Here is a 23,710-nt window from a genome sequence, read left to right on the forward strand (position 1 = left end):
CCGTGCCCCCATTAAAAGGAAGTCTGTGACACTGTGAAGGTCGTCGGAGGAAGAGGCAAACCGTTATTGACGAGGGGTTGTTGCTATGGCGGAGCGATAACAAAAAGTAAGAGAGGCGCTAGCATGATTAGTAATATTGTATTATTAGTGTATTATTAGTCATTCACTTGCACTGGTCCGTGCTCAATCGTCAACTTCGTTTGAGCTTCACAAGTTACCAGCATCGACAAGGACGCGTTGGGAATACAACAAGCAGAGAGGAACCGCAAGCTCCAACAGCGACAGCTAGAGCGACAGTGATAAAGACAGCGAAAGCGAAAACACCGACGTAGTGGACCGCCGCTCAGACGTCCAGTCACGACGATCTGAGAACAGCTTACGGTCCGGACAACGACAGCGAGCTCGATGGCGGCGCCCAAGGCGGAAGACGCGCAGGTGCGGCTGCTGTGGAACCCGGAGAACGTGCGGGACGTGGCAGAGTCCGTGGGCGTGTCGCAGCTGGCGGACGACGCGCTGCGGTGCCTGTCGCAGGACGTGGAGTACCGAATCGGGCAGGTGATCGTGGAGGCGCTGCGGTTTATGCGAGCAGGCGGACGGACGACGTTGACGGTGCAGGACATGTCGCTGGCGCTGCGGGTGCTGGACGTGGAGCCGCTATACGGGTACGAGTCGACGAGGCCGCTGCGATACGGCGAGGCGAGCCTGGGCCCAGGACAGCCGCTGTTCTATGTCGAGGACGAGGAGGTGGAGTTTGAGCGTCTGGTGAACGCGCCGCTGCCACGCGTGCCACGGGACGCCAGCCTGACGGCGCACTGGCTCGCGATCGAGGGCGTGCAGCCGGCGATCCCGCAGAACCCGACGACGGCCGAGGCACGGTCGCAGGAGCTCGTGCCCAAAGGCCCGGGAGCCAATCCGGCGCTCGCGGCGCTTGCCGGCAACGACAACGTCGGCTTCAAGCCGGCCATCAAGCACATTATCAGCAACGAGCTCGTGCTCTACTTTGACAAGATCCAGGCGGCCGTGCTGGACGACAACCCGGACGAGGAGGTGCTGCGGCTGCGCGACGCCGCCCTCGATTCTGTCCGCAGCGATCCGGGCCTCCACCAGCTGGTGCCCTACTTTGTCAACTTTATCGCCAACCAGATCACCCACCGGATGGACGACGTCTTTGCCCTGCGCCGTACCATGGAGCTGACCTCGGCCCTGGTCGCCAACCCCCACCTCTTCCTCGACCCCTACGCCTCGCCGCTCTGTGCTCCTGTCTTGACCTGTCTGGTGGCCCGTAGGCTGGGCGGCCTCGGTGCTGGTTCTGGTGCTGGTGGCAGTGGTCCGGGGGGGGTTGGTGATCTCGGCAGCGACAGTGGCCACAACGACAGCCACAGCATCAACGGAATCCACGCCACCAACGGCATCAACGGCAGCCACACGGTCCATGGTCTCCTACCCGACAGCATCGTGCGCGAGACGTATCTGCTGCGCGAACTGGCCGCCAGCCTGCTCGGCCAGCTGGCCCGCAAGTTTGCCCACAGCAACGCGCTGCTGCGGCCGAAGCTGACGCGCACCTGTCTCAAGGTGCTGCTCGAACCGTCGCGGCCGGCGCCGGTGCTCTATGGCGCCGTCTGTGGCCTCGCTGCGGCTGGCGGCCCCGAGGCGGTTCGCGTCCTCGTCCTGCCCAACCTACGCGCCATCGACACCCACGTGCTGCAGCGGTTGCAGGAGCGCGGTCCCGCTGCCGCTGTCGAGTTTGAGATGCTCGTCTCCGGCGGCATCGTCAAGGCTATTCGCACGCTCTCGCCTACTGGCACTTCTGGTGCTGCACCGCTCTCGCCAGCCCAGTCGCCTCGGTCGTCCGGCACCGCCCTCACCAACGCGGCCATCGTCAACGGCACATCGTCCGATGAGGAGACTGCCGAGCTGATCGACTTCCTCGGACCCATCATCGGCCGGCGCATCGCCCATCTGGGCGACCGACAGCTTAACGCGGCCATTCTCGAAGCTCGCAATATTGAGTGAGGGCGACAGAAGAAGGGATAGAAGTGGGCCAGCAAGCTGGATGGATGAATGGTTTGTCTTGGAGTCGGATGGCGTTCTGGAATTGTCTGTGACACGCGCGGACAAAGGGTTTATGGCTGGTTTAGTCTTTTTACAGTTTGTCAGTTGCAAAGCGGCTACGATAGCCAAAGCTTTGTCCTACGTCACTTGTAGAGCCAAAGCTCACATGTGATCCAAAATCGTGCTCATGCCATTCTCCGGTTGTCTATCAAAACACGTCAAAAGCGAAAGCAGGCCGCCGTTCCCCCATTTTCTTCCCGTCTCCTACCACAAGAACGCCAAGCCGAGGCTGGAGACGACGCTGAGCACCCAGATGGCGGTGGTGCCCTTGGCGATCTCGGCCTTGGAGAAGCCGACCGCGGCGTCCCAGACCAGGTGGCGGGCGCCGTTGAAGAAGTGGAAGGCCAGGGGCCAGGCGAGGGCGAACTTGGCGACGCCCTTGAGAGCCAGCGGCAGGCCAGCGGCAAAGGTCACCAGGCTCTGCGACTCGAGGTGCCAGCCGAGCAACGGGGCGGCCAGGTAGGCCAGCGAGCCGCCGTAGAGCAGGCCGGCGTAGGTCAGGCCGGTGAAGCGATGCAGGATCGACGCGCCGAAGTAGATCTGCCTCTTGTCGTAGATGTCGAGGTGCGGCGACACCGGCCGCTGCAGCCGTTGCGATGCCAGCAGCGCGTTGGCCTGCTCAGGCGTGAGCTTCTCCGTCGTGAAGGATCTGAGGTGTTAGGAGACAAGAGTAGGAGACGGAAAGACGGGAGAATAAAAGACGAAGAGGAAGACTATGTGGACGGAAAAGAGGCAAAAGAGGCGAAATACAAAACACAAGACACATTTATCTCACCTCGTCTGCACCGCCCGCAGTGCCAGAGCACGGGCAACCTGGGGAGAAAACACCGACGGTTTCGCAGCAGCTGCATCATTGTCAGCAATGCTCCTCTGTCTGCTCATCGTCCTAAAGCTCCCTCCCCCCTCATCACCACTCACCCCGTCGAAGCGCCATCACGCCGACCCGTTGGGCATTCATCGTCAGCCAATCGTTCCGTTGTCTGTGATGCGTGGAAAGTCCGAGAGCGTCCCAAGTCTGTCGTGGTCGTGGTTGCGAGTGGAAGAGATGATGACGTTCAGAAGCCAATCCGTCCCGCTGCCGGCTATTTTCTTCGGTCGTCCTCGGCTCTCTCACAAAGCACAAGCTGGGGCTGGCCAATCAGCAGCCGCCCGATTCTTCCCTTTGTCATTCTTCCCCGGCACTCCGCTTCCTCCACTTCCGACATGTTTTTGCGCTCCGCTGCACGTGATTGTAGGTGGATCGCGAGACACAAAATAAAACAAAAATCTGCCGCCTCTCGCTTCGTCCCCTTCTCTTTTTCTTCCTCAGATAGAACCGAGCGCTCTGCCGCCACCGTCAGCAGATCCCACAGTGACTGCTGTCATGCGGCGGTTCAGGCATGGCTGCTTCATTCTGGAGTGGTCGTGCCTGATGGGCGCTCGTAGAACAACCGTAAAGAGGGATCCTTCGTTAATCTCTGCCTGCAGTTTTCCGTCTGTTGGCAGTTTCATTTCTGAGATCTACATTTCGTCTATAAGCTCATGTGAATGCTGTTCAATGTTCTTTATTAGAGGGTTCTGCTTAAGTACCCATCAGCTACCGAGGTCCTCGTAGCTATCGTACGGCTCTGCTTTCTTTCGGATTAATCTTTGTCACCTCGACTTCTTCTCCCCGTCTCCCTCAGCCTTCTTCCTGTTGTGCTCTCCTCTTCACATCCTCCTTCACGCCCATCGTCTTCAAAAACCTACCGATCCCACGTCAGCATCTGCAGACAACGCCGCACTAAATCCTGGTTATCCAGCGAGCGCGAAGCGTACAGCAGAAACGGCCAGTCGTCCACAGCTGACGCATCCAGCACGTGTCGGTCCCGTCGTCGGCTCATAATAGCCCAGAGCCACGCTTCCGACTGAGTCCGGAGACGGCTGCTGGGCCGTCCGCCACCCCCCATCGATCCCGGCCGTCCCAGTGCGCCAAGCTGCTGCCCAAACATGACGACATATGCCAACACGCGTGCCGGCAGCTCGCGTGGAACCGGCACAGCTCCCTGGACGACAAGGTTGTGCAGCCGGGCCTCGTAGGCGTGATGGTCTTGATGTCCGCTCGCACCATCAGCCCTGACTTCCGGCTCATCGTGCAACACCCGCAGCAGCCAATACATGCCGGCCACGGCTGTCTCGTCGGCCACCGTCGTGTCACACGCATTGGTCCCGCGATGGCACACCTGCGTCCACGACCGTGCCTCGCTGCGCATTCGCCGCGCTGACACCCGGAAACTCGTCAGCCGCGGCGGCTCGCTATCCACGTGCAGAACCACCCGCCCTGAGCCTCCCGGATGCACGGCCACCTCGCGCACCAGCTCGCCGACATCGTCCGCCTCGTCGTCATCGTCGTCGTTGTCCCCCCGGCCGTAGGCAACCTCCTCGCGTCCGGCTACAGCCAGATTGTGGGCTCGAAGACGCGTATCCACATGCTCTTCATCGTCCTCGTCGTAAAAGACGTCATCATGCAGACGGAAAACGACGTCGTCGTCCTCGCCTTCATTTTCGTTCGCGTAGCCACCGTCCCGACTGTCGTAGTAGCTGTTGCTGCCACCCGATCTGGATGGGCTGTGGCTGCGGTGGCCGCGTTCCTGTCGGCTCCGGTGGCCCCGGCGAGACCGCCTCCGAGTCCTGTCCTCTGCTCTGACCTCTTCCTCCTCGGGAGCGCCGGGCCAGCGGTTGAAGACACCCCCACCGCTCTGTTGCTGATAGTGAGGTGGCGCTGCTGGACCATACATACCGCTCGACACGTGCTGTGGATAGTAGGTATACGGCGGTAGAGCAGGCATCGGGCCTGCAGGCACTCGGGGATAATACAGTGGAGCTGATGGCGTCGAGTAGACCAAGGGATAGGTCGTGCTCGCTGTCGTCTGGTGCTGCCGTACGCCGTGTCCCGTCGACGTTGACCCATGGCCAGGGGCATATTGATATACTGGAGTCGGCTGCGTCGGATAGCTGTAGGGGTATACCATCGCGTTCAAACTGATGCTGCTGTAGATGCTTAGAAATATGTGGCTGCAAAATAGAGCTGGGACCTCTTACTAACCAACTTGTGCTGCAGTAGAATGGTCTGCAGTGAGATCGATGTTGTGGCAGATCGTAAAGGAAAGGGTAAAACAGAATTTAGCACGGTCCTGATAGGATTTTGCCAGGAGGAAAGCTGTTTGGTTGATCGGAGAGAAAGTGAGGGAAGGAAGAGGGGGGGGGGGGATATTGCAAGAAGTGGCCGGAAGGTGCAGTGAGCTCCTTAAATATTTGCCGAAGTGACTGCAATGTGAATTCTGAATCAATGGTACACAGCACATCACCTTGTCGTAACCGCAGGGTGGAAAAAAATACAGCCTGTCAGCCAAGCCATTGTTGACACGTTTAGCTGTACCCAGATGAAGGAAGTGATTCATGAACCTCACTGTGGACAACAGTCATCTGTTGTCACCATGTTGTGTACAAAAAGTCAGAAACACATCACCTCTTCACTTTGTTGTAGCAAACTGCTCTTAGGCGAATCTCTTTATTAACGTCTATCGCGAGCCTCTCTTCATGTAACGAATCCTCTAGACCGTGGCTCTGCTTGACTTAAATCTCCCCACAAGCCGGCCGATTACCATGTGTTCCCCCATTCCTTGTACTGCCTTTCTCTAGCTCCCATTCCGTAGCTTCCTTCCCATCATGTGCAACGTTGTGTCCGTTTCGATATCCCACAAACGCGTCTCATGTAAATCAAACTCCAGGCAAAAGCATAACCGAAAAGAAAGTTTGCAACCCACGAATGTAACGCACATTTAAACACAAATCACTGCAAGCAGAGCCCGAAACCTAACAAGCCGAAACATAACATCACCCACCTTCACTGTCTAGAGAAAATCAAAACCAGTAGATCGAGAATTCAATGCTGTTGACGATATCGTCCAAGTCTTCGTAAAGCTGTGTCAGGAAACGGCACTCGGAACGGATTTCAGCAGCTTCAGGATCCACGTAGTCCAGATCCACCTCTCCGGCCTCCTTGATTTCTGCCACGAAGCTGTGCAAACTGAAACCATACAGCTCTTCAAGTGGCCACAACCCGGTCAGTACAAGGCCACGGCGAAGCCGCCGCCTGGACGCTGCCAAGAAATCCATCTGTGTGCAGCATCTCAAGTTATCTTCTGCACAAAGGCTCTGTTCGTTTCCGAACAAGAAGTTCTCAACCTCGAGTATCACTCTGTGCACTGCATGCGTGCAAGCTCCATGTATAGCCTCTGGTAGCAACAGGTTAGCTTCGTAATGCTGCGAGTCTACCAGGAGCTCTTTCACATCACTCACGAAGTACCGGCACAATGGCAATGTGAACAAAGTGCTCCGTGATCTTGCCAGCCCATAGAGCAGGACTGGAACTGCCATTCCGAGGAGGACAGAATACCGCCAAGCTCCGTGAAATCATACGGAAACTCTCATCATGGCCAAATTGCATAGCAAGGTATAGAGCATAGTGAAGGTCCCACTCGACAAGGTCTTCCCAGCTCTGCTCTGCAAACGACGATAGAAACATATCCACTGAGTTGTGAATGGCCGATTTGCATCCAAGTTCAATGGAAATCGCCGCCATTCGAGAAAACACGTTCGACCGTATAGTTGGAGGGAGGCAGCGATCTTTAGAATCATGGATAATACTGAAAAGATACCTCGCGGCATCGACAATGTCATGGCTGTCGGAGTTGATGACAATTGTAGAGGGCATGCGCGATGTGTACTGACAAAATGGACGTGAAGTCGCCCATTTACGCGACACGTTCTTCATTCGTTCAGCGCACACCCAAAAGCAGGTATGACTATGTGCCTCCGAGTTATAGACAATACGTATTTCCGTGTCAGCACAGCCGAAGATACTTTCTTGAGGAAATGAATCAAATCCCAGCGCGCTGCAACAATGAGGCCGTAGCAAGGCATTTCGATCGTCTGTGAATGGGTCTTCGAAGCAATGACTAGATCCCATTAGCTTTCGTGTAAAACGAGCAAAGATCAGCTATGACTTACTTGGGCTCAGGCCCTATAGCTTCACCATAGCTGCTAGTAGCTTCCTTAACGGGACAACTAATACTCGTGTTGGGTGTGCCATGTGATTCAAGAGGAGACTGAGGAGACTGAGGAGACAAAGATATTGTGTCACGCGTGCTTGAGCTTGTGCTGAGAAACGTTTGCATTGGAAATTCCCATAAGTTTCCGGGGCCTTCGAAGGCCGGAACAGGATTATCGGTCTCGGTGGTAAAATCTTTACTCTGCTTTACTTTCTCGTGAGGTTGCGCCAATTCAATAGCCTTCAACCCCCCCCCGGTCTCTCTCGAATTGTGGACCATGGAAATTCGCAACGGCAGACAGATCTGATGATTGTTTTGACAGTCAAGAGATTCTTCCGTAGATGTTTGAACCTCGCTGACAGTGGAACGATTGGCATGAGTCCTCATACTCAGTGACCTGAGCTTGTCCTGGGTAGTCCGAAATAGGGTACCTAGCTCTTTTGCAGCCGCGCTCCCGGCTGTGATGCGGTTTCTGGAAATAGGATGCTTGTCTTCAGAAAGGTCTGAACTGTTCTCCGTCGAGAAATCCTCAAACACGTTATAGCTGCCTGAATGAGGAGTGAGGATGTGTGGACTGGGAGTGCGAGGGGAATGGAAAAAATCAGAGTTCGCCATTTTCAGAGGCGCCAGATCGATTGGCGATGTGTCAGAAATCTTCGAGTGATATTTATAGACACAAACGTGTAAGGAGAGTAGCAGGGGTTCAAATACTCTGGGCTTTTATATGCTGTCGATGGATGTGCTTCACGGTGGTTTGGAGTTGTTGCTGAGGAAGGACGACTGTTCGTCTTTACAGCATGACGACAATACTGTCAACATCTGACGACAAATTCAAGCAGAAGAAAGGCAAAATGCGGAAAATAGCAATGAGTATATGTCGACGGAAGAAGCGGTGCTCGAAAAGAGCGATTGAGAGAGGAGCGGCACTTGAGAAGACAAATAGCGTTTGAAGCATGAACAGAAGGACAGAAATCTCGGTTGTAGTTTATAAAGTCGGTCGAAGAACAGGGGAGCCAGAGCTATGATTCAGAAGAAAGGGGTCATGAGAATGAGAAGAAGGGTTCAGAGGCAAAAGACGACACAGACGAAAGATAAAGCCTTGTTGTAAGGCCTCAAATTGTGAAATGGTCGACCCTGAAGATAACTTGAAGCGTAAGAGAGTCAGATAGTGTCAGATAGTCCCTGGGAATAACTTGTTCTCTGGAGGCCTTGAAAAGAGGATCTTAAAATAGGGAGCATTGAAAACCACGAGAAGGAAAGAGGAACTGCATTGTCCTGATTAATGCAACTGCCGTTTTAGGAAGTGACACAAGCGATATCGGATGGTCTTTCCTATACAGACTCGCAAATAGACAATCGTAGGGTAGCACGAACTACTAAAGTCATAACCATTTCAGTATGCGGTTTCAAGGCACTTTGAGCCGTATTTATTTGCCGAAGCAACCTTCAAATAGTGGAACTTGTCAATATCACGTGAGAGATGCAGCTAAAAATATGAAGCTTTACGGAGACAACCCAATCACTAAAATGAGAGCCTGATTGCTGACGTGTACAATTAAACGTGTCCGCAATCGAAATGAATACACAGTTATGGCTGCATATTGGGCTACGTCTACCAAAGGCTGCCCTACCTTTACCGGGCCTTCAATACTCGACCAGGGCGCGGCAAATATGGCAGAGATCTTCTCTCCGGAGCTACAGTGCTGGTGCTGACAAGGGTCAACATGCCAGTTCACAATCTCGCGCTGGGCAAATCTTGGCTCGGCTACCTTCTCATATGGGACGGTACACCCGTCGGCTACGGGACGCCCCGGTCTCGCATATTGTGGCGTTCTTGATCTTGCATGAGATCACTGCTATTGTGCCCCTGTTTGGTCTATTCGGGCTCTTTCACTATACTGACTATGTGCCGATCGGTTACATGACGGGCAACTTCGGCGGGCAGGTGTTGGAGGGCGTCAGACGATTTGAAAAATACTTTAAGCGAAAGGGTTGGTTTGGCTTTGGAAGCGAGGACGGCGCTGAGGACAACGGCCAGACAGTAGACAATTCTGGTAATTCTGATGGTAGCACCGTGCTGAATCTGTGGGAGAGCTTTGACGCAAAGTACAAGATTGTGGTGGAAATCGGCCTGGCCTATGCAATCACCAAAGCCTTGCTACCACTACGCATTGTCTTCAGCTTATCGGCAACGCCCTGGTTCGCTGGCGTTCTGGCTCGGCTGCGAGGATTACGTGGACCACCTAAAGGCAAATAGATCGCGGTATAAGTTTAGAGGTCGGGTTTGAATTTCTTTATTGAAGTCCCAAAGGGCACCCGTTCGTTTTTAAATTCTATTCGTCCACTTTGTCTGCCACAACCGAAGCACTCCCAAACAGGCCATTTCACCAGTTTTATGGGACGTGCAAAAGGTGTAGCGCAAAACAATGGTGATGTTTCGCTTACTCGTAGACCCAGTCGTACTGAGCAGACTTGTAGGTGTTCAGGTCCTCAGGCTTGAACCACAGAGCAATCTCCTTCTTGGCGTTCTCGACGCTGTCGGAGCCGTGGCAGACGTTGCGGCCAGTGGTGATGGCGAAGTCGCCACGGATGGTGCCGGGAAGCGAGTTCAGGGGGTTGGTGGCACCGAGAAGAGTGCGGCCGGTCTTGACGGCATCAGTGCCCTCCCAGACCATGGCGACGATGGGGCCGCTGCCCATGTCTAGTAGCAGTTAGCGTGTGAAGCAGGCGAGAGGGCTAATGCATTGGAGCAGCGTTGGAAAACACGAACACTTGATCAGACCAGGGAAGAAAGCCTTGTCCTTGAGGTCAGAGTCTGTCAGACAAGAAGAGTTAGTAAGTTGTCCGTAGGTATCTGTTGCAGCGTGTCGATGTTCTGGTGGGGGTGCGGTCACGAACAGTGAGTCTCGAGGTGCTCCTGACTGGGGGAGACAAGCTTCAGGGCCACCAGCTTGTAGCTGTTCCATGAATGTCAACTTAAAGCCCTTTCACAGTAACGAGGCGGGTAAAGATAAACGAACCCGCGCTGCTCGAAGCGGCTGATGATGGGGCCAACGAGGCCACGCTGGACAGGGTGATTAGCGGAAGCGATACTTCACATAAAGAGCGTCACCAACCTGGACGCCATCGGGCTTGATAGCAATGAAGCTGAGACAATGTTAGCTTAGACAGCTCCAGGGCAATGGCAGAGGAAAAAAAAGGGGTATCAAGTAGGAGGGCCAGCAAGATGGTAAGACATATGAATAGAATTGAACTCACGTCTGCTCGGTAGCCATTTTGATTTTGGGGGAATGGTCAACACTCGGTTGTGTGGGATAATTTGGGAGAATAATTTGGGTAGTGGAAGTAAGAGAACACGATGGCTGGACGTGATGTTGGTAGAAGAGAGCAAGAAGAAGGACAGCAACAGCCACCAAGAGGGAAAGAATTGGCGGGGTCAAAATTTGCGGTGGCCGCTGGTGGGGCGCATGCTGTGTTCGGTGATGCCGCGTAGTGGCCTGTGGCTCCTCCGGTAGCCCATTCTTCGGCTGTTGTGCCCTTGGCAGAGAGCTGATTGGGCCGTTGGGGTCCATATCCGTACGGACAACAGCGCTTCAATTGGGCACGAAAATCGTCAGGCGCCAAATGGACACTTCTGTCGAGCTGGCAGCGGTCTAGTAGAAAATGGCACGAGTATCAATGCCGCTCTGCTTCGTACACAAGACAAACACCACACACAAGCTGTTCGATGGAGAGGGAGCTAACGGATGCGTCGGGTCCAATGTATTCTGGTGGGCAGGTCAGCTCGGAAACTGTCCTCGAAAACATTTCGTACACATATGCAGCAGTGAATATCTACAGTATATAACTATCTTATCTTACAGTCGTACTGAGCGGTTAGGGAGCGCCACAGTGGCATACGAATTGTGGCGTCTGCCCTGGAGGAGCTCGTAAGGCTAGTGGGAACGCTAACCCGTTAAGGCGTTCAACGGAAGGGACAGCTTTAAGCTTCTCCTCCCTCTTTGTTGACCATCGACATCAGCGTCCAATGCTCCAAGCCAGGACGTTTGTGGCCCATCCCCCATTGCGCATTGCCGCCCTCAAATCTAACTGTCCCGTCTTGATATTGAACCCCCCTTGCTATCTATAGCCAGCCCTGCAAACACTGCTGGCAGTGCTTGTATTGCCAGCGTGTCGTCTTTGCGGCCATGCGTTCACAATTGTCAGGGCAGGCATTGGCCACATGCCTTGGTCTGCTATCAACCCTTTCCTCCTTGGTCATTCCAGCATGTAAGGACAGTTGCGGAAGTCTTGTGTATTCCCCGGAATTCTTCTATAGAAGCACCTGCTACCTCTACCGGATATCTGGCTAACAGAGAGCCCAGATGCGGTCAAGGAAAATGACTTCAAGAAGTGCGATCAGTCGGGCTTTTGCAAGCGCAACCGTGCCTATGCAGACAACGTCGTTGTCGCAGGCTCCTCGGCAGTCTCGCCGTACCATATATTGCCGGAGACTGCAGCAGTCAAAGACGGCCAATTCCAGGCTGTCATTCTGAAGACCATTAACGACCAAGGCGAGACTGTGCGGCTCCCCCTTACGGTCTCATTCACCCAGTCCGGTGTGGCTCGTGTCACAGTCGACGAGGAGAAGAGAAAAAACAAAGAAATTGAGCTCCGACATGGCAGCGGTGCGCGCAAGGAGCGGTACAACGAAGCCGAGAAATGGGCCATTGTTGGCGGCCTGAATCTCGACAAGGAGGCCAAGATTGTTGACGGGGGTAGCGAAGGGGACACGGGCGTCACGATCCAGTACGGGCCGTCGGGGCAGTTTGAAGCTCAGATCAAGTACTCACCCTTCAGCGTGGACTTCAGGCGGGACGGCTCGACTCAAATCAAGTTCAACAAGGGCGGTCTCATGAACGTGGAACACTGGCGACCAAAAGTCGACAAGGAAGAAAGCGCCGCCACGTCCGAGGATGAAGGGATGTGGTGGGAGGAGACATTTGGCGGCAACACTGACACAAAGCCGCGAGGCCCTGAGAGTGTTGCTCTGGATATTTCCTTCGAAGGCTACGGCCATGTTTTTGGTATCCCGTCTCACACTGGACCGCTCTCGCTGAAGGAGACCCGCGGTGGTGAAGGCAACTACGCCGAGCCGTATCGTCTGTACAACGCTGATGTTTTTGAGTACATCCTCGATAGCCCGATGACGTTGTATGGCGCCATCCCTTTCATGCAGGCCCATCGCCCGGATTCCACGGTCGGCGTCTTCTGGCTCAGCGCTGCAGAGACGTGGGTCGATATTGCCAAGCAGAAGGAGTCTATCAACCCCAACGCTCTGGGTGTTAGCGCTCGGACTACCACACAGACCCATTGGATGTCTGAGAGCGGCTTGCTCGATGTCTTTGTGTTCCTGGGTCCCTCCTCGCAGGACGTTCTGCAGAAGTATGGCGAGCTTACGGGCTACACTGCCATGCCGCAGGAATCGGCGCTGGGATACCACCAGTGCCGCTGGAACTACAACTCGGACGACGACGTCAAGGACGTCGACCGCAAAATGGACAAATTCAACATCCCCTATGACGTCATTTGGCTCGACATTGAGTACACGGATGGCAAAAAGTACTTCACCTGGGACCAGGACAAGTTCAAGGATCCTATTGGGATGGAGGAGAAGCTTGACGAACACGGCCGCAAGCTGGTGGTCATCATCGATCCGCATATCAAGAACGAGGATGGCTACGAGGTGGTGTCGGAGCTTCAGTCCAAGGAGCTGGGCGTCAAGAACAAGGAAGGAGGCCTGTTTGAGGGCTGGTGCTGGCCAGGCTCTTCGCACTGGCTTGACGCGTTCAACCCCAAGGCGATTGAGTGGTGGAAGACGCTGTTCAAGTACGACAAGTTTAAGGGAACGTCTGAGAATACGTTTATCTGGAACGACATGAACGAACCGTCAGTCTTTAACGGACCGGAGACGACGATGCCCAAGGACAACATCCACCATGGCGGCTGGGAACATCGTGATGTGCACAACATGAACGGAATGACCTTCCACAATGCGACCTACCAGGCCCTTCTCTCGCGCAAAAAGGGTGAGCTGCGCCGTCCTTTCATCCTGACGCGTTCCTTCTATGCCGGCTCGCAACGGCTGGGCGCCATGTGGACAGGCGACAACCAGGCTGCCTGGGACCATCTGGCTGCTGCCACGCCCATGATTCTCAGCCAGGGCGTCGCCGGGTTCCCTTTTGCCGGTGCGGATGTGGGCGGATTTTTCGGCAACCCGGACAAGGATCTGCAAACCCGCTGGTTCCAGGCCGGCGTATTTTACCCCTTTTTCCGCGGCCATGCGCACATTGATTCACGCCGACGTGAGCCTTACCTGGCTGGAGAGCCGTATACTGCCATCATCACGGCGGCGCTGCGTCTGCGTTATAGCCTGCTGCCGGCCTTTTACACAGCCTTCCACGAGGCGCATGTTTCTGGTACACCCATCATCCAGCCGCTCTTCTACACCCATCCCAATGTAGAGAGCGGATTTGGCATTGACAACCAGTTCTTCGTCGGCTCTACGGGCCTGCTGGCGAAGCCAGTCGTGGAGGAGGGCAAAGAAACGGCCGATATCTACATTCCCGACGGTGAGGTGTACTACGACTACTTTGACTACACGGTCGTGCCCACGCTGGCAGAGCACATCACGTCGATGGAGGCACCCCTGGACCGGATCCCGCTGCTCCTCCGTGGCGGCCACATCTTCCCGCGTCGTGACCAGCCGCGCAGGTCCAGCGCGCTGATGAAGTACGATGACTACACCATTGTGGTCAGCGTGCCCAAAGACGGTGGCCATGCTGAGGGTTCGCTGTACGTCGACGATGGCGACTCGTTTGACTACGAAAAGGGCCAGTACATCCACCAAAAGTTTGTGCTGGACGGCGCCGAGCTGTCGTCGACAGAGGCAGAGGGCCGTGTTATCAGCAAGATCAAGCCCGGCGCATGGCTGAAGGCGATGAAAGATGTGCACGTCGACAAGGTCATTGTGGTTGGCGCCCCGGCGTCGTGGGCAGCAGCAAAGGAGGTGACGGTGGAGTCGCAGGGCAAGACGTGGACTTCGCCAGTGGACTACACGGCGGCGGAGAATGGTCGCGCGGCATTTGCGGTGGTGCGGCATGTTGCTGCTCGCATCGGTGCTGACTGGAAGATTTCCTTTGTGTAGGCAAGGAAGGCTTTTACCCTGCAGGCGGGATAGGGAAAGAAGTCTTGTAGTAGCGTTTGGCATAAGCTTGCCTGGATTTGTGTAGCTGGACGAGATAAGAAGCGAATTGCCTCATGCTGGCTGTGTGAAGGGCTTTCGTGAATGAATTTATATGAAGAGGATTACCGATGTCGAAATACTTGCGCCGTTTTAGAAGGCGACGTGTTGACAGCGCGCTGTGTCCTTTCCTTTGGCAATGTTGTGCTGTCTCGCGCCTTCCTGCTGTCTAATTTGCTAAGCGTGACTTGGGCCCTTGAAGTACTCCGTACAGAGTACTTGCTCCTTTTTCAGCAAAACTTTTTTTTTTGGCGCAACGCCAAAAGACAAGCCTTTCCGAGCGTTACGGCAAAAATAACACATCTCGCTTGTACAGCCAAATGATTTGCTCGCACGTCTGACAGGCCGTTCTAGGCCGGCCCACCCACATCGAAAGAAACAACTTGATGCGGAGAACGATAGGCGGGGAAAAGAAAAGAAAGCAGGCTGCTCTCGTAACTGTTCGAAACGAGATAGTGCCTAATGCAAGAGCCAAATGAGAGTACGGCAAAGAGTCCTACCATGTATCAACATGGAACACAGGCTAGGAGAACACACGAGCCACAATGCTTCTTTCATTGGCAAGATCCAATATTTGGCTAGTGCGTCTCGGATCCTTTTGCTTTGCTGCTATTCTCGATGTGAGCATAAGATGCTAACAGGCCTTCGAGTTCAGCCGCACCTCTCTCAAGCCGGGGTCTTCGCCCAAATGTGAACCTAACCAATACGTACGTGCAGGGGCCAAAGCACAAGGCAGATTCCGACGTCAGAACGCCTTGTATTTTCTCCGACGGTTCTTATCGGGCGATGGATGAGTCAACGCTCTATTGATCAGCCGTTCTCTCTGTCGGCCCGTTCAGTGTGGCTGTATGTTCGCCAAGACTGAAGCCTCCATACGTCTGACGGATCGTGGGAGTAGAGCGAGGGTGACAGGTTCATTTCCCGGTGTATATTACCACTATCGGACTGGTGTCCTTTCTGTCTTATTGTTGACAAGAAGACAACAAAAATCCGCCAAGCCTTAGAGATTCTGTCGCCTCGAGCGACAGATGGCTTCACTCCCGGAAGGATGGGAGTCGGACTACGATGGCGCCCGCTGGTTCTTTCGATACAAGCCGACTGGCACGATCCAATACCACTTTCCCAAGCCCGGCGACGAGTTTCCCGAGTTCCACGACAACTTTGGCCCCATCCAACAGAGCTATGAGCCAATCCCGGAAGAGCTTCTGGAGAGCGAGAGGCAGATCCGGTGTCAGACGGCGACCGGTGTCCCAGCTGCCGGCTCAGGCAGTGTGAAGAGACGCAAGGACTCGAGCGCCGCGTCTGCAACACTAGGCGGGGGGGACTTTATCGGCACTTCCTTTGAGCTCTTTGGCTACTACGGACCCGGCTCATACAACGACATGAACCCAGAACACGAAGACTGGGAGGACGAGACTGGCTCTAAGCAGGACAGTCGCCCGGGAGCTTTAACCGACGGGGAGCTACACGGAACCTCGATCAGCAACATGGGTACACCGAGCTCGGTCTTCAGCGGCGTGACATCAGAAGCAGTAGAGGTGCTTCCAGTTCCCTCGACTGCAGCTGCGGTAGAAGTGCACGAGCTGCCTGATTCTGCAGCACTGGGTGGCCTACATTATGCATCTGACCCGGTGGGCTATGTGTCGGAACTGGCCAGCGATATGACGGCTCTGTGCATGGAAGCGTTCAATCCACCGCCGGTCGAGCTGCCCGGAATCGAGGTATATTCTTTAGGCGCCGACCCAGCTGCCTCCCACTCGATGCCTGTCGAGCTACCAAACGATCCGAAACTGCCCTCCGTTCCCTCCGTTCCCTCCATTCCTTCGCCTGTGCAATCGATCCCCCAGCCAGTGGAACCACCACAGACGCATGTTGAACCGCTAGTAAGTGCCTCATTCGCCAGTCAGACTTCGACCCAACAGGCACAGCAGCAACAGAAACCAGCACAGGATACCTCTGCCAAGTCTTACCGGGCTTTCTGCACTTCGACTGTTTCGAGTGAAGAAGACTCCGCTAGAAGATTCTCTGTTACTAGTGGCATTGAAAACATTGAAAGAGGCTTTAATAAGGAAAAGCTACACGAAGAGTACCGGGTGGTCGGTCCCACGAAGGAGCTCACGGATGTCCCGTTAGCCTTGCAGCCTCCCCAGAAATCGCCAACCAAGCTCATGGAATCGTCCCAAGACTCGTCTGAGTCCAGCCTTGCAGATCCGGCCACACTCGAAGTTGCGGCTGTGACATCAGCTCCAGTCCAACATAAGCGGCACGGAGAGCAGCCTGGATATCTGTCAGATGTGCCGTCCGCCCTACGTCCTGCTCAAGGCAGGCTGATATCACCGCCGGCTGCACAAACGTCTGACACAGATCTCACCGCCATCCCGGCTGCTCTCAGGCCAGCAGGCATCCCGGGACCAGTCCCAGCCGAAGCTCTAGTCAACGATGGCCAAAACTCTGGTACCACTCAGCCTCACACGCACTCACTATTGATCGACTCGGGCACTCTAAGAATACCCGATGGTGCCCCGCCCATAGCTATTCTGGACGTGGACGAAGTGATTACAAGCGTTAGCTCCGAGTCCACAGAGCCGGAGCTTATACCTCGACCTCTCCGACTTGTGCGGCAAGGAAGCCCTGCTATACCTTCTCCGGAAACAGCAGAAGCAAAGAAAGTTGTGGATTTTGAATCGGCTCTGGAACTGCCGTGGACTCAAGCCCAGAAACTTCAGCCGCGGCGGCCAGTATCCACATTTGGGATCATGTCTATCAGCACAGCTATGCCCGCCCCGTTGAAGACGGACTCACGCTTTCCCCCGGTGCCACCCCTATTTGGTATTATGATTCCCACATCTCAGCCTTCATCCTTGGGTGATGCTGGCAGCTCTCTACAGCCTGAACGGCGTGCATCTACACCTGCGACGACCATTGCTACGCAACGCCGGTCTACTCCTCCAGTTATGACCGCGCCGGTCATGGCTTTGGATCATCCGGTCCCTTCACATGCTACGCAAGGCAGTCATGATCCGGTGGAACAATGTATAGCCTCGTCAGATCTCGTCGCTCCTCTCTCAAAAATCTTTTCCAGTACAACATCACCACCAGTGGAGAATTTTACGCAGAAGACCACACCGCCAGGTCGAACTTTCGGTCGGCCTTTCACAGCTGAGGCTGTACAACCTGGCCCAGACCCGGCCCAGAATCACCCATCACCGCCAGCAGCAAATATGGCTGATATACCACATTCCGATATCAGTACCCAACCCCCAATTGTCTCTGGTGCAGCTGGTAGAGATGGATGCCCGTCCTGTGACAGCTACCCAACCACCATTAAGCATTCCACATCATCAGAGCCCGATGTCTGTCCATAATGCTCATATTACAGAGCCTGTCTCAACAATTAAACAAGGGCAGGCCGTTTCGGCACCACAGCCTCCTGCTAGGACGGAGACAGCCCAAGTTGTCCAGCCATTGCAGCCAACCAATCCCGCCGGGAAAAAAGCATCGATTTCATCCAACATCCTCAGCCAGTCATGTGAAGTTACTTTTTCAGACCCTTGGCAGGGCGGCCTTGGTGACTTGCCGCCACCGCTGCTTCCGCAAGCAGGACAGACGTCTCACGGCTCACAGAGAATTCCTGATCCTGCAGAGATCGTCCTGAATCAAAGCGCACAACTGTCACAATCACCTGTTTCTGTGGCGGTCTTGCTACAGGACGGCACGAGCAATCCTGGGACACCAAGTCAGGATGCACCTCAGCAAGCATAGCAGCCGGAACAGCAGCAAACAAGTCAGCAGTACTTTCCATGTTCTCAAGTTTCTCAGCCTGGAAATACTCCACATAGGAGTCACCAAATCGTTCGGAAGCCGACTCGGATGGGCAGCACCCGCCTGACAGATTCAGAACTTGAGGCCCAAAACGCTTCCCAGGAGGGACAGGCTATAAATTTTCCACACAGAGCGTCAGTATCGGCTATAAGTGCGCAGCCTTTCGATTCTATTACTATTGCAACACCAACTCATCCCGCTTCTCAACAGCCGGAGCAACAGCAACCACAGCAGAACGGGCAGACCGATGCAGTTCCTGTGGCCCAATTCCAACAACACCCATTCAAAATGCAGACACCAGGACAGAAACTTCCTTCACCTCTCCCTCCCCAGTCCAGCCAGCCTAATTTCCTTCAATTGCCAGCTCAGCAAGCGGCACCTAAGCAGCCGTCTCATCACCCGCAGCACAGTCAGACATTGCCAACTCCTGCAAATGATTCAATTGCATACTTATATACCCCTTCTTCCAACGCCACAGCTCCGCATCTTGTCCAGCCCGTGCTGGGGCAGGGCTACACACCATCCACACCAACACCTGCAGGATCAGCTGGAGCGTGGCTTGCACAGGAGCCACAACCTACCTACGGCATGCCGATGTATGGATCGCCACAACCCGGAATGCCGTATCAGCCACCTCGGCCTCTTCAGCAGCAGCAGCAAGCGGGATTCCAGGCCGGGACAAGCGTACCAGAGAAGAGGGGAAGCGGCTTCTTCTCGAAAACTCTCAATAATTCAGCAGTGAAGAAGACGGCTTTAACCTTTGGAAGCGCCTTTGTCGCGGAAAGCCTCAACATCTCGGGCGCGACAGGTGCAAAGCTCGGTGCCAGCATGTATGACCAGTACAAAAAGCAACAGGCGGCCCAGCAAGCTCAGCAGTCTGCTCAGCAGCAAGCTCACCTGTTTTCTCAGCAATTCACGCAACATCAAGGCACCCAAAATCCACCTCTGCATACATTACAGACGGCACTGGGACAGTTGCAGCACGGAATACCGGCGACGAGTAGCCCCGTGTCCGCATTCGTGACTACGCCAGCGATAAGCCCCGTTGGCTTTGCTCCAGGCCAACCGTCACAAGCGCAGTACCAGCAGCATCTGCCACAGCAACGTCCACCGTCAAACCATGGTTTCTCGGCACCGCCCGGAAGCGCGGCCCAGATTACAGTCCATCCGTCGGGCTACACTATGATCCTGCTCAAGGGCAGCATCAACGGCCACCTGGCCAACAATATGCTAGCATACCGCAGACCGGACCAGTCTCGGCGTCGTCTGTAGCCGGGAACAACAACGGGTATGTGGGTTCCGAGTCCGCTTCAAGTGGTCAGACACAATTTGCATTGAATGCATTGAACGAGGTGGCTCATTATGCACATCACCACACCGACTCAGTGACTTCGGGGCAGCAACAGCAACCTGGACTATCTAATTATTTTTCCTCCCCCGGCCAACCGGGTCAACAGCAACAGCAACAGCCCGGACTGATTGACTGGATTTCCTGGGCCGGTCAACCAGGCCAGCCGAACCAGCCGAATCAGCCAAACCAGGTCTATGAACCTGGTTTCAAACAGTCTGACCTTACACAGCAGGACAACACCCAGGTGGATATCACCCAAGTGGATTTCACGCAGGTCGATATCATACAGCCAGACGGCACGCAAGTAGACGCCACGCAGATGGACTTCACGCAAGTAGGTTATTCGCAGAATGCTATGGGTTTCGATACTTCCGACATGGTCAGTATCGATACTGTCAGTGTTGACACGATGTCCGTTACCGACACAAGCGGCTGGACAGACTCGGTCAACTATTCGGGAGACGATTGGGGTGGTGACGACAGCTTTGCTTATTGAAGGCGTTGTGTGTGAGATGTTTTTGGTCAAGCGCACTGCAGTTTATATTCTGGTCGTTAGCACCATCACCATCTTGGTGCCTGTCTCCCTGTCATTTCATCGTCTCGGCGGCAGATCATATGTAGTGCAGCTTATTTTTTACATCCATTTCGAGAAAATAATACCACTTTCACCACTTTGAATGGGTTTGACACAGTGACACTGTGCACGGCATGCGTGCCTTCCTTTGTGGAATGCTAAGTGTTAGCGGGCGTAGCGCGACGCCAAAACGCTGACGCCCATCGGAAAGCGCTAAAATCGTATCTTAGCCCATCACCAAAACCTCACAAAACGACCATATCCGGCCGAAAACTGCACTGCTGCCTGTGAGAAAGTAGCGCCTTCCCATTCGTGTCAATCTGCCGCCTTCTCTTCTCTCCAGTTTTTGCTTCGTTTTCTGCCTTATTTCTTCTTCCACCGGCGACAGCTGTATACAGAGCACATCCCTTCATTTTCGCATTTCTTTTTCACCATTTTTTTTGGCTAACCTTTGGGCCTTTGTCTTTTGGATGTCTTCTCAGTCATAACAGCTTTGATTAGATGGCCTCTTCTTGATACCCCGTTGTTGGATACATTCGCCTTCCCCCTCCTATCCCCTTACCTTCTGCTTTTTTTTTCCCCTCTAAATTTTCTTCCTCTCGGTCATGCCCTTTCTTTTCTCCCATGTCTGCGACCTCCTCCAGCAGGCGGCCGATCTTCCGCTTGTTCGCCGTGTCCAGCCTGATTCTGTCCAAAAACTGATCCGCGACTGGTTTAACCAGCACCGGCCTGCCATCGATGCACTGATCCATGACAGCAGTGCCGGTGCCGTCGACGGTGCAGCCTCTGCTGCTGCTATTCTCTCGGCCCTCTTGCCCGACCATCGCACAGACCGCGTCTATGGCATCCAGGCCAAGTCTCTCCAGCGCATTATCGCCCGGGCTCTTGGCCTTGGCCATTCCAGAATTGCCGAGTTGGCTCGCTGGACCCGACCTCCCGTCGACGGCGATGCCGTTGACCTTGCCGACTGTGTTGAGTGCATCCTGCGCCGGACGGTAGGTTTGTCCTCTTGTTTGAATTCTGTATTCGCACGTGTCTTTCTATCAGTCTAACAGGCGCCACCAGCCCAACTCACTCGATGGCCCGTCTGTCTATATCGAGGACATTGATGCCATCCTGAACGGCCTTGCTGCTAATTGTCGATTCAGCTCGCCGGCCATCCGACAAATTAGCCAAGCTCCCGCTTCCAGGGACTCCGCAGTTGTACCTTCAGCTTTCTCTATTGCCAATGCCGCAGACTCGAACAAATCTGTGCTGATGCGTGACCGTGTTCTTGGCCACCTCTATCGCCGTCTTAGCGCTCGCGATGCCAAATGGCTGACGCGCCTTATACTCAAGGACTACCGCCCCATCGTGCTAGATCAGGCGACCGTCTTCCGTGCCTTTCATCCGGCTTTCCCCTTGGCGCTGCGCGTTCACAGCGACTTTGTCACGGCCATGCAGTCGCTCGGTCAGGGCGATACGGAAGGTCAAGAGCAACAAGAAGGAAAACCGGTGTCTCAAAGCGGAGCAAGTTCTGGCTTCTCCGGTTGCTTGGCCACTCAGCCAAAAGTTTCCCGAGCTTATTCTCATTGTCCCCGACTTGGTGTCAAGGTCGGCCGACAGCCATGGGCCAAGGCCCGCAGCATCAAGCATTGCCTGGCCATGGGAAAGGGGCGACGCATGAGCTGCGAGCGGAAGCTGGATGGTGAGTATGTGCAGGTCCACGTCGATCTTAGCAAGGGCCGGAAGAACTGCTTGCAGCTCTTTTCGAAGAGCGGCAAGGACAGTACGCGGGACCGCTTCCGAGTCCACAACTGCATTCGGGCATCGTTAAGGATCGACGAGGACGACTGCCCCCTTAGCACCGGTTGCATCCTCGAGGGAGAGATGTTGGCGTTTAGTGAAAAGGTATATCTCCATGTCTTATCTGGGTTCCGAAAAGCACGCCAGTCGCTCACCATACAAGGAGGGTCATATTCTTGACTTCGATGCCGTCCGCAAACACGTCACTCGCAGCGGATCACTGATATATTGTGACGCCAGAAAGAGGTATGTGCGCTTTGTGGCTGATAATTCACTTGTTGCCATTGATCAATGTTTTGCAGAAATAGGGATGGCGAGCATCTTATGATAGTTTATTACGATATACTGTTTATGAATGGCCAGTCTTTATTGCAGACTTGTCATGCGGAGCGCTTCCGCCGCTTACAAGAGCTCATCATCTGTCGGCCGGGTTACGCGGAGCTTGTCTACCGCGAAGTCATCGACTTTGGTAGCCGGGCGGCTGCGGAAAAACTACGGCAATCCTTCTCCAGCTGTATCTCGGCGCACCATGAGGGTCTTGTGCTGAAGGCAGAGAGCGATACGTACTTTGACTTCTCGCCACCAGGATCCGGTCCACTAGAGTGGCCATATATGCGCTGCTACGCCATCAAGCTCAAGAAGGGATATGTCGGGCAGTTCGGCGAGGTAGGGGACTTTGCCGTCGTTGGAGCCCGATATGATGCTGTCAAGGCCAAAGAGTACCCCTCTGATCTGCCTAGCTTGCGATGGACACATTTCTACCTAGGATGTCGGAAAGCAGGGCATCGGACAGCACGGGATGCACAAAAAATCGAAAGATCACGTCCACAGTTCGTTGTTACCAACGTTGTTACCCTGAACATTCCCCAGATGAGGACATTTTTGACCCATTGCCGCCCACGAGTGGTGCCGGTGATTGAAAATGGTGGCGCTGATACGGATGTTGCACCATTTAAACTCGCCCCATTGGATCCCGGCATGGATGGGTGCCGAGGCGGCCCTACAGACCTATTCGCCGATCCCCCTGTCGTGGATATTCGTTGCTTCGCATTCCATCGCCAGGGTTTCGGCCGCTTCTGAAGCCCGCGATTTCCGTCCGTGTCAAAGTTCCACTTTGATCGCACGTATATGGATGTCATCACATTCGATGATCTGCAAACTGTGGCCAGGGACGAATCGCTGAGGAAGCCCGAGGTAGAAACGGATGGAGAATTACAGGAAGACGATCTTATCAGCCATCATGATTTCGCCGAGACTGGTCACGAAAACGGGGAAGAGAGGACCCATTGGGCCACGCAACTCAAACACACAGATTCCGGGGGGATAGCTGTCGATGCCGACACAAGCCAGTCATCGGCAGTGGATACGGCGTCGACAACTAGCGAGGCAGCAAGCCGATTACCCGATCAGATTGCCATTCCCATCGTGTCAGTTGAAGAAAGCAGTCAAAATTCGGCAGCGACGGACTCAACCACTTTTACGGCAGCGTTCGCAAGGGCTGCATCGGACGAAAGGGAGAGCTCGGAGCAACTATCACTCCCATTGCTGCCATCATCACCGAAACCGTCGGCCGAGCATCTGCCATCTCCTTCGCCGCTGCTGAATTTGTCGGCGCCGCCTGCCAAATCATTGGATTTGCCCAGTCAACACCACGGGGTCGTCCATGATGGTTGGAGCAGTCAGACAAGTGATAGCAGTGTTGGACGCAACAG

At 54.6% G+C, this 23,710-nt stretch overlaps 9 protein-coding genes across 9 annotated transcripts; 6 read left to right on the forward strand and 3 right to left on the reverse strand.

The window, feature by feature from the left end:
• Positions 1–405: 405 nt before the first annotated feature.
• Positions 406–2,013, forward strand: CMQ_2443 (transcription initiation factor tfiid complex subunit; the record flags this gene model as incomplete). The annotated part of the gene is made up of 1 exon (XM_014316401.1): positions 406–2,013. One exon carries the CDS (start codon positions 406–408, stop codon positions 2,011–2,013), a length of 1,608 nt encoding a protein of 535 aa, XP_014171876.1.
• A 303-nt stretch (positions 2,014–2,316) lies between these two features.
• CMQ_2296 (succinate dehydrogenase cytochrome b560 subunit) lies at positions 2,317–5,102 on the reverse strand (the record flags this gene model as incomplete). The annotated part of the gene is made up of 4 exons (XM_014316254.1): positions 2,317–2,761; positions 2,888–2,957; positions 3,031–3,092; positions 3,841–5,102. 4 exons carry the CDS (start codon positions 5,100–5,102, stop codon positions 2,317–2,319), a joined length of 1,839 nt encoding a protein of 612 aa, XP_014171729.1.
• An 892-nt stretch (positions 5,103–5,994) lies between these two features.
• CMQ_2164 (uncharacterized protein) lies at positions 5,995–6,658 on the reverse strand (the record flags this gene model as incomplete). Its single annotated transcript, XM_014316122.1, has 2 exons — positions 5,995–6,140; positions 6,433–6,658. 2 exons carry the CDS (start codon positions 6,656–6,658, stop codon positions 5,995–5,997), a joined length of 372 nt encoding a protein of 123 aa, XP_014171597.1.
• Positions 6,659–8,961: 2,303 nt separating this feature from the next.
• CMQ_2123 (uncharacterized protein) lies at positions 8,962–9,441 on the forward strand (the record flags this gene model as incomplete). The annotated part of the gene is made up of 1 exon (XM_014316081.1): positions 8,962–9,441. The coding sequence occupies one exon, from the start codon at positions 8,962–8,964 to the stop codon at positions 9,439–9,441; it is 480 nt and encodes a 159-aa protein (XP_014171556.1).
• A 184-nt stretch (positions 9,442–9,625) lies between these two features.
• CMQ_2488 (nucleoside diphosphate kinase) lies at positions 9,626–10,459 on the reverse strand (the record flags this gene model as incomplete). The annotated part of the gene is made up of 6 exons (XM_014316446.1): positions 9,626–9,885; positions 9,955–9,999; positions 10,083–10,141; positions 10,205–10,248; positions 10,301–10,331; positions 10,443–10,459. The coding sequence occupies 6 exons, from the start codon at positions 10,457–10,459 to the stop codon at positions 9,626–9,628; spliced, it is 456 nt and encodes a 151-aa protein (XP_014171921.1).
• Positions 10,460–11,211: 752 nt separating this feature from the next.
• On the forward strand, positions 11,212–14,370 carry CMQ_2492 (alpha glucosidase alpha; the record flags this gene model as incomplete). Its single annotated transcript, XM_014316450.1, has 2 exons — positions 11,212–11,275; positions 11,549–14,370. 2 exons carry the CDS (start codon positions 11,212–11,214, stop codon positions 14,368–14,370), a joined length of 2,886 nt encoding a protein of 961 aa, XP_014171925.1.
• Positions 14,371–15,494: 1,124 nt separating this feature from the next.
• Positions 15,495–17,831, forward strand: CMQ_2363 (uncharacterized protein; the record flags this gene model as incomplete). Its single annotated transcript, XM_014316321.1, has 1 exon — positions 15,495–17,831. The coding sequence occupies one exon, from the start codon at positions 15,495–15,497 to the stop codon at positions 17,829–17,831; it is 2,337 nt and encodes a 778-aa protein (XP_014171796.1).
• Positions 17,832–18,576: 745 nt separating this feature from the next.
• Positions 18,577–20,135, forward strand: CMQ_2348 (uncharacterized protein; the record flags this gene model as incomplete). The annotated part of the gene is made up of 2 exons (XM_014316306.1): positions 18,577–19,552; positions 19,675–20,135. The coding sequence occupies 2 exons, from the start codon at positions 18,577–18,579 to the stop codon at positions 20,133–20,135; spliced, it is 1,437 nt and encodes a 478-aa protein (XP_014171781.1).
• A 683-nt stretch (positions 20,136–20,818) lies between these two features.
• Positions 20,819–23,665, forward strand: CMQ_2494 (ATP dependent DNA ligase domain containing protein; the record flags this gene model as incomplete). Its single annotated transcript, XM_014316452.1, has 6 exons — positions 20,819–21,208; positions 21,279–22,103; positions 22,239–22,244; positions 22,374–22,664; positions 23,106–23,425; positions 23,485–23,665. The coding sequence occupies 6 exons, from the start codon at positions 20,819–20,821 to the stop codon at positions 23,663–23,665; spliced, it is 2,013 nt and encodes a 670-aa protein (XP_014171927.1).
• Positions 23,666–23,710: the final 45 nt, after the last annotated feature.

This window comes from Grosmannia clavigera (genome assembly GCF_000143105.1).
Source record: "Grosmannia clavigera kw1407 unplaced genomic scaffold GCSC_156, whole genome shotgun sequence".
NCBI classification, from domain to species: Eukaryota; Fungi; Ascomycota; class Sordariomycetes; order Ophiostomatales; family Ophiostomataceae; genus Leptographium; species Leptographium clavigerum.